Source organism: Mytilus edulis, chromosome 3, assembly GCF_963676685.1.
Source record: "Mytilus edulis chromosome 3, xbMytEdul2.2, whole genome shotgun sequence".
Lineage (NCBI taxonomy): Eukaryota > Metazoa > Mollusca > Bivalvia > Mytilida > Mytilidae > Mytilus > Mytilus edulis.
Genome location: NC_092346.1, coordinates 20631060 through 20645262, shown reverse-complemented (window position 1 = coordinate 20645262; position 14203 = coordinate 20631060). Strand labels below are relative to the sequence as shown.

Genomic DNA, 14203 nt, shown 5'->3' with positions numbered 1-14203 from the left:
AAGTTTGAAAACTTGAAATCATACTTTGATAGAGCAGCTAGACAACAAGACAGGTCTACTTGCTGTTGTTGATACCATATAGAAGCCCGGAGTATTTTCAAAAAATGCATGGAGTTCAGAAAAAATGTTTTGACAAATCATGATGTTGCCGATACAATCCAGATTAAGGTATTCGAGACGCTTTCAGATTTGATTAACACAACTTTGTGAAAGAAAGAATCTCATGAAAAAAATCACAAAATTGAGTGTCTCGATAGAAATTGTGACAATTGCGGTTACCACTATTAAACCGAACACCGTGCGTAACGTCTATGTATATAGGATTTTTTCAAAGACAAATCATGCATGTGCCGTCACTCGTAAGCGCAATCTCGGATTACATTCATAGGAAACAATTAAACCTCCAAATTTGAAAGACTTTACTATTCGGGTATATTCAAAAGCAAGGAAGAACCGTGTTACGAATAAGCAAATAAGGAGATTTAACATGGTTGCTAAAATACAACTTTCCACTAGAGTTCAAGTATTGTAAATATAAGCTATTACAATCACCGTATGACCTTAAATGCTAAAGTACAACTTTCCATTAGAGTTCAAGTAATGTAAATATAAGCTGTTACAATCACCATATGACCTTAAATGCTAAATTTCAACTTTCCACTAGAGTTCAAGTATTGTAAATATAAGATATTACAATCACCGTATGACCTTAAACAAGAAGAACAAACTCCGTATTGTCAACTATTAAGATGTTATGGAAAATGTAAAACAATTCAAACGCGAATTTACAATAATTCAAAACAAATTTGAAAACCAAAATCATACATGTTGTTTGCTCTATGGTCGGGTGGTTGTCGCTTTGACATATTCACCATTTCCTTTCTCAATTTTATGATAGACATCAACAAACCAGGCACTGAATTACAGGATTCCTTGACTAAGATATGCGTTAAACATTTAAAAAAACAACACTTTTTAACAACATTATGTGAAAAACTGTAAACATTCAACAATCACTAGAAATGACAGAAAATATAAGAATGTGTGAAAACTAAAAATATAATACATGTATCCATGTATTGAAAGTTGTTAATTTCAACAGATGATGTATTTTTTTTTAAAGTTTATCACTGTCATGTATTATTTGTATAAGTTTGTTCTTTTGTATTTTTCAAAGAATCTACGTATATCCATTCCATTGCTCTAAAGGGCGATAACAAGGTACAGTCATCATCTCTCCCTGATGGTTTTGTAGATATATAACGTGATGCTTGAACAAACAGACCAGTTATGTTGTAGTTAAGTTTTAGATCTCCATATTGGTTCCAATTGTTCTTCGATGTAACATTGACGTCTTGAAGAAATTTTATCGGCCTTCCTTTAGACTGGTATCTAGCCTTTGCTGTGGCTGAAGATTTTGAAAAGGCTAGTGTAAAGGCATCCTACAATATTTAAGAAAAACAAATTAGTATCACGAATAAATGAAGATGTTAAGTGTCGGTCATTTGACCGCAACCTAACAACAAAATAAAATCAGTGAATACGCCATCAGGTTAACACTTATGTTCCATAATTTGTTATAATTGTTTTCCAAAATAAAGATTTCCAAATCTGTTGCTAATGTTAAGTTTATGTTCTCTTTATAAAATTCGAATCCATACAACAGTATGGAATTTTTGGGGTTTTGATACTCTTCAACTTCGTACTTGATTTAGCTTTATAAAAGTTTTGATTCTGGTGTCACTGATTAGTCCTGTGTAGACGAAACATGTGTTTGGCGTACACAATTGTTAGCCTGGTATTAATGGTAAGTTTATAATATTCAAGGAAAACAGATGCGTCTCATACGACTAAGAAAAATGGATGGTACTGATTTCATGGCGCACAACACCTGACTCTTGATTTTCCTACATTATACAAACTCGAGACCAAATGTGTGAAAGAAACTTCAGAATACAATAATATCTAAATGAAATTCATATAGTTAAAAAGTCCACATCGTTGATTGGCTCTTGTGCGAGTGTAAACAGAGAACCAGTCCGCCAACACCGCAAGTGGTAGTGAAAAAGATAAATTATGACCAAAAAAAAAAGAAACTACCCCTAGTGCTAGTGATATACGCATGCTAAAATAGATATAGGAAGATGTGGTATGAGTGCCACTGAGAATTTTCAAAGCGCTGCAAGTCATTGACAATTTAAACTTAATAATACTTCTGTTTTTAGGTGTGAAAATGTTCCATTTCAGTCAACTTAAGTTTTTAGGCATGCATTCATATTATCTCGATTGCTTGCAGATATTAAACAATCTAAACATAACTATTTTCATTATTATTATTATTATTATTATTATTATTATTATTATTATGTTGATGTCAGTTAATAATTATGAGGTAAATAATCAGCGTATAAATCAAGTACCTGATTGATATCTTGACAGGTAGCAGGTGCGCCAAAAGGTGCAGATGGCAAGAGTGTTTTAATAGCTCTTTGATTTGTCATAGTTGCTTTAAGTTGTAGGGGACTTTGAGGAATCTTAGTACCATCTGTGTTTGGAAAATATACTTCAGTAGAGCTGTTAATTTTTAACATATCTGACTGATGCGGTTTGCGAAATCGAAATGATTTAGGCTGTGATGGTGTTTCTTCGGTATTATCAAACTGAAATAAACAATTGAGATATGTTCAAATAAATTAAATAAGTGAGCAAAATTAGGGAAAAAAAACTTATATTGCAAAATCTCACAGTTTAAATATTCTATCCAAACGCGAAATCCTTCCAATAGATTAACGAAAATGCGGGTAGTAACACTTCTAAGGAGGTCGCTTTGAATTTTGTGGAAGAACATCAATAAATTGGTTGGGGGTTTTGTTTTTGTTTTTATCAAGTGTATATATTGGGATTCTGTGTAGTTGATTTAATTCAATATATCTTTCCCATTGGTAAAGTCATTTCTACTAGATCTTTTAAAAAACATGTATTATGATTCAAATCTCCCAATTATGATAATCCTTCAAGTTTACATCTGGTGGGCCAATAAACATTTATTACATTGGTTGCAATAAATTACATTGATTTCCAAGTTAGATAAAAACCGATAATTTCACATGTGAAATAAACGTGGTTATTTCACTCTCTGACGTCATATACAACAATAGACGTTGTCAAGACGTCGATAACGTCGGATCAAAACAAATTGTGAATGCGCAGGAAAAATATATAGTTCCTTACATTTTCTACATTAATTTCATAAAAAAAAGCCATTAGCCAATGTAATAAAAAGTATAACTAATCGCCGTATTTGAATATCAAAAATAAGACAACTTGTGACCGAACGCCGCTATGGATTAAACTTGTGCTGCGCACTCGTTTAATCCATGCGTCGTTCGGTCACGCGTTGTCTTATTTTTGATGCACAAGTTTAATCCATAGCGGCGTTCGGTCACAAGTTGTCTTATTTTTGATATTCAAATACGGCGATTAGTAATACTATAATTTATTCTCTATTTGCCGTTATTTATTAAAGACCTATATAGAGTTCGATGATCTCTTTTGTGATAATCATATAGTCAATCGAGATAAAATTGAACCCTTTCAAGTTCGCTTATGGCAACAAAAACTGGGGTGATCTCAGGTACTCCGGTATAAGTGTTAAATGCTTTTTGATGTTAATATTAATACAATATCTATATGATAATAACAATGTGTTATCTTTTACCTCAACTAGTGAGGTATCCAGAAGATTGACTATAAGTTGCTGAGCAGTGTTTGTCCAATGGGAGACATATTCTTCATTATCATCAAGAGCTTTCACTTGTGAAAGGGGCTGAAATTATACAAAAATACATCTCCATGAGATTTTTTTATTGAAAACAATCATTTAGTCGCTTATATTCATAAGTTTTTGGTTCTAGACTGATTTTGATAATACATTTTTATCATAAGTTTTAGGTATTCAAATCTTGACATTGCCTTTTGTATTTCATTCCTGTAAAATAAGTGTATTTTTATACTAAATATGCATTTCGTGTTTGTCATATCTGTACCTTCATTTATACAAAACAAATTAGCGGTCAGAGAAAGCCTATATCGATGCAACTGGTAATTGGCTTAAAAAGCAAATTTTGATTTTTAGAAAATACAATGCTACTCAGGAGTTAAAATGTAAATTTTAATTATTGGTGTGTGTCAAAACTGTATAGTTTATGTATTTTTTCAAATATAAAAAAAGGAAAATTAGCCGATTTCATTTCTGTGGAATAAAGTTAATATTCCCCTTAGAGCTAACAAACAATTTTGGACGAAGTTACAAACACTCAAGTTAACAATCATAATGATTTAAAAATTCTGGAAATGAGGTGATGATTCAAACTCACTTGAAGTATCGACTGCGTTTTAGAATATCCCTCTTCGAGCATAGATGTTGCTTCTGATACATTGGTGTCCCGTACATACAGCATAAATGCATTCGTGTAGTTAGCTATAGCATCATATGCATCTTTTTGGGAAATTTCTGGTTTCAAGTCATAACCCGCTACAGCTGGTGGAAGTGTACCAGATGCAAACTGTCCATAGTTCATACCTTCCATTACAATTACAGGTGTGGTGAATTTTTGTGTTGGAGCTAGTATCAAATCTGCTTCCAGCTCTCTGAAATTTAATTTAAATGGAGACAATGACAAAAATAAGCAAAGACCCATCGAAACAACATCTGAATAACAAATTTAATAATACTTTTAGATATTTGGATGATATTTTGGCTCTCAATAATGACGACTTCAGTATGTATATTAATGAAATTTATCCTGTTGAACTTACTTTAAATAAAGCTAATACTAACAATGACCACTGCCCTTTTCTCGATCTTGATATCTATATCACTAATGGAAAGCTGAATACTAAAATTTATGATAAAAGGGATGATTTTTCATTTCCTATCGTTAATTATCCGTTTTTAGATGGTGACGTTCCCTTGTCACCATCTTACGGTGTTTATATATCTCAACTTGTACGATTCGCTCGTTAATGTAACAATGTTTTCGATTTTAACGAGAGAAATTTATGTATTACTGAAAAATTATTACACCAGGGTTTTCGATATCACAAACTAGTCAAAACATTTACTAAATTTTATCATCGGTATAAAGACATCATTCGTAAATATAGCTCAACATGCAGACTTCTAATACGTTCAGGTATTTCACATCCAATTTTTTATGGTAATATTCTTTATAAAGCACAAAGGTGTTAGTATTCACCTCAGAAACTTACAAAACCTTTGAATAGACTTATTAAGAAGGGATATAATTACGATACTGTTGTCAAGTCATTAAAGATTGCATATTTTGGCGTTAATATTGAGTCACTGATAAGGTCTTTGCATCGGAACTAAACACATTTATTCTAAAAACAGTTGTTGGCATGACACGGGTTATGTTCTTCTCATATATGTTATGATGGTATGATACTAAACCCCTAACGGGAAGGATTGTGCCTGATGTTCATATGATGAAATCATAATCTTTCAGTCAGTTTAATTGAAGTCTGGAGCTGGCATGTCAGTTAACTGCTAGTAGTCTGTTGTTATTTATGTATTATTGTCATTTTGTTTATTTTCTTTGGTTACATCTTCTGACATCAGACTCGGATTTCTCTTGAACTGAATTTTAATGTGCGTATTGTTATGCGTTTACTTTACTACATTGGTTAGAGGTATAGGGGGAGGGTTGAGATCTCACAAACATGTTTAACCCCGCCGCATTTTTGCGCCTGTCCCAAGTCAGGAGCCTCTGGCCTTTGTTAGTTTGTATTATTTTAATTTTAGTTTCTTGTGTACAATTTGGAAATTAGTATGGCGTTCATTATCACTGGACTAGTATATATTTGTTTAGGGGCCAGCTGAAGGACGCCTCCGGGTGCGGGAATTTCTCGCTACATTGAAGACCTGTTGGTGACCCTCTGCTGTTGTTTTTTATTTGGTCGGGTTGTTGTCTCTTTGACACATTCCCCATTTCCATTCTCAATTTTAATGTTTGATGAAATCGTGCAAAATTAGTAAGTTAGTGAGTAGGCAATGTAATAAAATCAATGAAAAGGCAAGAAGTGAAAAAGAAAATCTAAATTGTATCGTTCGAGATTAGATACAAATATCACGATTCTTCAAATTTCTACATTATTTTTACTTTTTTTTACTGTACTATTTTACTAATTTTCGGTCAATGCACTAACAAACTATAAATTAAGCCGAGTTTATAAAACTGTAATTTTCGTATAAATATCAGTTATTATTTTTTACTTCCCAAAACACACAAAAACATGAAAAAAATTCTTTTGGTTATTACAATAAAATGCTCAAAAGTTTTATATTCATATGAAAATAAATGAATTACTATTTTGTTAACACATGATTCATATACTCCAACGTAAATTTGATATATCATTGTCAAAATATTTCGGTTTTCACTGCCTATAAATTAAAAAAATGGTAGTGTTTATAGATTACCTTAGCCGTATTTGGCACAACTTTTTGGAATTTTGGATAATCTATGCTCTTCAACTTTGTATTGTTTGGCTTTATAACTATTTTGATATGAGCGTCTATTTAAACAAAACGCATTTGACTAACAGGTCGAACAACTGATGTTCTTTAACCCTGCTGACTGCCATTGGCGATTGCCAAATAAAATTGATCACAAGATGTAACAAAATGGATCTTAATATAAATTTAATACTAAACAGAAAAAAAATCAACTTGTGGCCACGATGTCAATATCTTTTTAGTACACCAGATCCGGATTTCGACAATAAATGTCTCTTCAGTGATGTTAGAGATCGAAACGGTATTTGGAAGGCCATATAAAAAGTACCCTCATTTTTAGATAGACTCTTGAATTTTAAGAGTCAATGTAGGATGAACGGATCATATAAACCGGATGGAAAATATGATACAAGTCCAAACGAAAAAATATAAACGAGTCTAAATTGAAAACTACGTTCAAACCTATGATTGTGTTGGATGAAAACCGCAATTTTTATACGTGTGCATGTAAAACAAATTTCGTAGTTTATATATATTTACCTTCTTCCGTATTCTCAAGCTTAAACAATTGAAAGTCAGTGATGTATAAATGCGTAGAAACGTAAGGCGTTAAAAGATCAAGATACATTAAAGGCATAGCCAAATTCATCTGAGGTCAAATTTTTATAGTATCGCACGTTAGATGCTGTTATTTCACAGAACAACAATGTATTGATCGTGTTAATCGAATATGTAAGGAACTTCATTTTACCTAACTACTATCATTATAATAACAAAAAATCACTCACTCGAATGCATCGACCATTCTGGTTACTCTCGTTATTCCGTCTAAGTCCCCACTAATTGTAAGAACTGGGTATGGATAATTGTTCAGCCGATAACTTCCGCTGAGGAACGATGAAAACAACAACACTCCATCAAGTCTATTCTTATGGAATATTGAATGGCCGTAACTAGATGCCCTATGACCTATGAAATAAATTTTCTCTTTTAACCTTCGTTTATCATGAAAAGGTATCAAATGTATGCTAAACATTTAAAACGAAACCTATTTGCAAAACCCAAAAACCGTTTATTGTATTGACGTTACTTCAAATAGCTTATGTGTTCTAAGCTGCAATTTTATTAATGTATTCACAAAACAATTTACACACTAAACATACGCACATTGTCGATAAAGATATAAAATATCAAGTTTTACAAACCATATCATGATTGGGTTGACCGTTAATTCACTTTGATATGTTTCACAGATTACCATGAGTATGTTCCAATTGTCGCAGATGCCTTCTTTCCACAATTGGGACAACACCGAATGAGATTTATAAAACGATTTACACATTACACGAGCAGCACGACGGGTGTTACATGTATAACACAGCTACTTTGTCTTACAGAACGCCTAAAATCACCTCTGTTTTATATGGAGTTCGTGTTCCTTAGATATTTGTTTGTCTTTTCGTCGTTTTTTTGTTGTTTTTTTTTTTTTGTCATGGTATTTTTGACATATGAATTGTCATTGACATTTGGTGTATCCTCCTCTTTTTTATTGAACCTTTCATCTGTTTTATCGTAGCGATTACATATACTGTTACCATGTAACCAAGCTCTTTTATTTTTATCCTACAATTTAACATTAAAGCATTGCAAATATTGTCTTTTATTTTGTCATGAACTGGGATTTTTTTTAATACAGCCCTTAATGACCCCTGATCTATAACATTTACAGTATTATAATATTACCGTTCGTCTCTAACAGAAGCAGGATATTGGGAAATGAAATAGGTGTTCACTGTTCAAACAAAGCAATAATAGTGTGTAGGTCTTAATTTATTGGGTAATTGCAGGATAAAATGATTTCAAACAAAATATGCATAAACAATAATAATATTTCATTACAAAGCGTTCAGATAGCTTGAATTGTACCCTTTGAGGTTTTTGTTTTCGTTTCTTTGAAGTTACAAAAGATATAATTACATTACTATTAAACTTAAATGCAAATCTAGTTCTTGTTAAAAGAAAATGTGAAGTCCACTACTAGGAAAAGAACGGAGACTTATACAAAGCAACAAAGATCAGAGTGTATTCACAGTTGCAATTGAGTTCTCCGGAAACGTTCTTTTTCGTTTGCAAACTTTTCTTAGTAATGGACTTCTAGAAATATGAAAATATAGAGCAATTTATTGTACATAAACTAACTATGGAAATGGATTTCTTGTGCAATCTAGTCATTGTGAATGAAATGAGAAGCAGAAAAGGAAGGCACAATGTTTAAATCCGAATGTATATCACAAAGGTTCATCATTTTGAATTCTGAACATGCATGATAAGATTTAAGTAAAATTGGTTTTGAAGAAATATCAGATAATCTTATCTAGAATCTTTATCACAAAAGTAAAACTAAAGATTAAATATATATCAAAAGGATATGAAAACATCATGCCATAATTTGAGTCTACCTCCTAAGCCGTGACCAGCTAGAAAGACTTTATCGCCTTCAAAGCCAGCATCCAGCAACTGCTTACAAGCACCGTTGAATTTAATAGGGAATAAAAGTGAAGTTGGTGTGCTCTCTAAAACCGCAACCCATAATCTCATAGTACTTCTGCTCTGTAATACTTTTGCTGAAAGAGAACATCAGATAGATTAAAAGTGAAAGAGCATAAAAATGTGTTCTACCTCCATCACCATGGCCTGCTAGAAATACTTTATCTCCACGGAAACCTTTATCCACTAACTCGTTACATGCATAGTTGAATTCAAAAGGGAATGCTAATGAACCTGGTTTCGTCTCTAAAATCGCAACCCATAAGCTGAGAGCGCTGCGGATCTGTATTGCGTTAGCTGAAACATCATCCATATGATATGTATTAAAAGCTAAGTTAAATTACTAAGACTAAACAAGAACGTATCAATAATAAGTCTTGTATAGGGCGCGATATTACTAAATTACTGTACCAAGTCAGGAATATAATAGTTGCTATCCTTTCGTTTGATGTGTGTGAGTATTTAATATTGTCATTTTTTAGGGACTTTCCGTTTGAAATTTTCCTCGGAATTCAGTTTTTTTGTGATTTTACTTTTTACTATGACTTTCCTTTTTTATTTTGTTAATTAACACTATGCATCTACAAGTTATTTCAGAACTGTATATGTGTTACTTGTTACTACAATTTGATAATAGTAGTAAACTTACCTACCCAAATGAATTTAGCATGGAATTGTTGACAGAGCTTACATATTTGCACGTATTTCAAATATATGATATGTTAGAGAATTAACTATGATTGTCAGTTTTCCAACCGAATGTCGGTGGTTCTCTCTGGCTTCCTCCACCAAACAATACTGAGCGCAATGAATAATAATAGGATTTTTTTTAAATAACATTTAGTTATAGCAATAGCTATAATATAAACTATATTTGACTTTTATACCCTTTACACAATATATTTCAGTTTACACACTAACAGATAGATAAAATAATTAATCTTGCATTATTTCATTCAAACATTGGTCATCGTAGATACAAATATAGATACAAAACACTTAAGTGACGTTTTATGACGTGTTTTTCAACAAATAATCAGCATTTCCATCGGAACCCGCTGTGGTCATCTTCTTACCGACTAGTTCCTTACTAAAAAAAGTAACATTTCACACATGCAGTGTTGAGGAAAATCAAAAAGAAGCTATTTCCTTCTGCTTAAACCTTACGTTCCGCTTTTCAGATGTGTCCCATTCCGAAATAAGTTTGGTGACAATGTTTAACGCTTATGTATTACCGAACTTGAAATGCAATGATACACCAGTTACAGTTATGTCTGCTACGTATCTTGACGAACATCTTAAAATTGACGATGAAGATCGATCGAGAATAGTCATTACGCCAAAAAATGAGTTTTAGCTTCCCAATTGTGAACTTACCATTTCTATTTAATAACATTTAAGCAGCGTCTGCATTTAGATAATATATATCCGAGTTGATACTATATTCCACAGCTTGCATTCCTATCATGATTTCCATTATAAACAATTGCTGCTTACAATGAAGCTATTTACTAAAGGAGGTGAGGTTGAAGTCATGTCATCGTAAATTTTACGGACGCCATACTTTGATCAACTGTTATGTAATATCTGTTTCGAAAATGACGACGGATAAGTTAATTTTTTTGAAGTGCAATTCCGTCCTTTTTCCTCGAAAGAGACGTCATCGAATAACATTTATCACCGAGTGTGTACCTGCATGAGCAACACGACCGGTACCTCATGTGAAACATAATTTGCTTCAGGTGGTACCCAACACTTTCACTAAAATTAATTTGGCTCGTTTATTTTTCACAAAAGTTTGTCAAAGTATTTACTTTGACACGTTAACAAAAATATAAAAATTTTAAAAAATTTTAACCAACCGTTTTGCCAGAAACATTACACTGGTCATATAGCAATTTGACAAACACCAATTTTGATCATTGAGAAGTTGATTACCTTAGCCGTATTTGGCACAACTTTTTGGAATTTTGGATCCTCAATGCTCTTCAACTTTGTACTTGTTTGGCTTTATAAATATTTTGATATGAGCGTCACTGATGAGTCTTATGTAGACGAAACGCGCGTCTGGCGTACTAAATTATAATCCTGGTACCTTTGATAACAATTAATATTCCTTTTACAACACAACGTAATTAAAACGTTTAGCTGACTTTACAGAGTTATCTCCATGTAGTGTTAGGTACCACCTTAACCTTCCGGTGTGATTTTTTTTCGGTGCTAAATTTTCTATGCTATATTTTGTATACTGTTATTTGCCTCTAGATCGTATTTTTTTCTTCTTTTTTTTTTGCAATGGCGTTGTCAATTTGCAACCGGCTTTTCGCCTTCCTTTTTCTAGTATGAATAAATATAAAAAAACAGGTTTTTTTTGTCGGTGTCTAAATATAATTATTTAAATGAAAATCTGATGATAAATAGGAGAAGAAAACATGGATTGTGTTATCCATGTGACATGTTTGTAGTGTTTATTGTATTTGTGTTATTCATTAACAATCCAATTTATTGTTTAGATTTTATACTAATAAGATATTATATATTATATTTAAAAAAGATAAACCAACATGAATGCATTTATCTATACTGTTTCTTAATAACTATGCTTGTATATTCCATCCAGCTTTGTTTGTATTCTATTTATGCTATACACTTTATAAAATGACATCACAACATTGAATTATATAATATATAAATATATATGATTCTCTCATCCATGCATTGTTTATTGATTTGTATACATTTTGTTGTGCCTTACAGTTTAACCAGTGAGATAATGTAATAATATTCAAATTAGTTCTTAATTGACTAGGATTTTTAGTTTTCCACACGAAGAGAAGTCCGACTTCCTTCAACCAATTGAAACTGACCGCCACGAAATAGCACAATGTGTTAAAAGTGGCATTAAACATCTATCAATCAATCAAATTCAATAGACCGTTTAGAAAAATTTCCACTGAATTTGCACATTTTCAAATTTTACTCATTATTTTGAAATACTGACAATATTCTGACTTATTTAAAATCATTCGACCAAATTACATCAAATTTATCAATTCTTATAAAAATCTGTTTTTTGAAATGTTTTTAGTTTTTATATTGAAAAAGTAATGTGTAATGTAATGCATTACACAGGCAAAGTAATTGTAATGTAATGCATTACATGTGAGAAAAAATGTAATTGTAATTGTAATGGAAGAATCACAAAGTAATTGTAATGGAAGAATCACAAAGTAATTGTAATGTAATGCATTACATTGCAATGTAATGGCCCCAGGCCTGGTATTGGTATCATGACTTGTACAACACGGTATAGATATCATGACATGTACAACACGGTATAGATATCATGTCGTGTACAACACGGTGTAGATATCATGACGTGTACAACACGGTATAGATACCATGACGTGTAAAACACGGTATAGATATCATGAATTGTACAACACGGTATAGATATCATGACTTGTACATTCATGTTATGAGTTGGGATAAACCAGATTTTTGTAAGCCGCTCCTCGCCTATTGTCATTGTACTCTTTCGGGAGTACAGAAATACGAGTTGTCAGACACAAGGTAGTTCATTTAATAAAGATGTCACCCACGATGTAAAATTTTACAAAAACAGATAAAAATTAAATTTTGTGTAAAAAGTCATTCAAAGTTAACGTGGTAATTAAAAAAAAATATTTAAGTATTTTTTGTAGAATTTTATATTAACATTCTTGTTGACTTTTGATAACTCTTTCATATTTAACCTATGATTGAACACACATACTGAAGCAACTGGCCATAACTCCAAGATTTTGCTACTCAGTTAATATACGTGCACAATGTGTTTACGAATTCATTGTTTAGTGACCTGTATTTCTTATACATTAATTATTTTTTTGCCTCGGTCAAACGTATTCACGAAGATGTGCGATTTTAATTAAATTTATCTTTCGATAAAATTCATTTCAATTTTTCAGTTGCCTTTCTTTTCGATTTGCAATTCCATTTTTGATACCAGTATAATACGGGTAATTCGACTTTATACGTAAAATAATGCAGTATTTAGTAAATCTTTCTAATATTATTCAATATGTTTTTTCCAAAATTCAGTTAAAAGGTATATAACCCTATTCCCATAAGTTAATTTAAATTATTGAAAAACCATTACATTCTTAGATTGTGTAGTCCTCTTACCTAGAGGCTTATACGCAGCTCCTGATATAGACGAATCCGGAACTATCACTATTGCAGCTTCCAATCCAGTTTTGTTTGGAGCCATAACAGTCACTTTTATACTCAAACATGATTGAATGCACAAAGAAAACAAAACTATTTTAAATATTGTATCCATTTTGTCCAAAGATGTATATACAAATACGTATATCTTTGTTTATCAGGTGATTATCTTTATAATAGGATATATCATATCTATGTATATCATAGCATATCGTCCTCATGTGATGACTTGTACACCATACCGAGGAGCGTCATTGATATTATCAGCAGATTGGACTATAGACTTGACCTTGGGAATTTCTATCTCTTACTGTTTTTTTTATTTTTTGTTTTGATGAAGTATCTGAAAAAAAACAATACGACCGACATCCGATATCACTATTCGAGCACCCCTAGTGAGTGAACCGCGTGTCTTGTGTACTAGACTTATATATTCGAAAAAAAAATAAGTGACTTGTTAAATATTTGGTTTGTATGTGTACAAATGGATACACCTAAGCGTTGCATGAAATGTAAGGAGAGCCGTAGTGTAGTGGTTAGTGCATAGGACTACTAACACTAAGGTTCCTGGTTTCTTGACACCATTTGCGAGTATGTTCTTGATGTTAGTGCGTCGGGAGAGGACGACAATAAATCGCTGACCCGTTAAGAGAGAGTCATATGTCTTGCACGTAAAAGACACTCTTGTAGATTTCGAAAAAGAGGAGGCTAATGTCGCTACAAGGTAGTACTCGCACCCGGAAAGTGGAAAGGGATTAATATGAGTGACGATAACTTTCCCAATTCACTTTAAATAAATATGTTTAAACTAAAAAGATAAAACAAATGTACAGCACCAGGTCTGTATCTAAATAAGTAATGCTGCTTCTTCAGTGATGATCAAGCTCAGAA

At 32.1% G+C, this 14203-nt stretch overlaps 1 protein-coding gene across 2 annotated transcripts; it reads right to left on the bottom strand.

Annotated features, from left to right (window-relative positions):
• Positions 1–984: 984 nt before the first annotated feature.
• LOC139516002 (uncharacterized) lies at positions 985–13521 on the bottom strand. Of its 2 annotated transcripts, none has more exons than XM_071305806.1 (7): positions 13271–13521; positions 9218–9382; positions 7327–7507; positions 4377–4650; positions 3719–3826; positions 2421–2660; positions 985–1442 (listed from the first exon to the last, which is right to left on the bottom strand). In XM_071305806.1, exons 1-7 carry the CDS (start codon positions 13425–13427, stop codon positions 1134–1136), a joined length of 1434 nt encoding a protein of 477 aa, XP_071161907.1. In that variant the 5' UTR covers positions 13428–13521; the 3' UTR covers positions 985–1133. The 2 variants fall into 2 exon arrangements, with proteins under 2 accessions (XP_071161907.1, XP_071161906.1); XM_071305805.1 differs by lacking the exon at positions 9218–9382 and adding an exon at positions 8998–9162 and having other exon boundaries at positions 13271–13511.
• Positions 13522–14203: the final 682 nt, after the last annotated feature.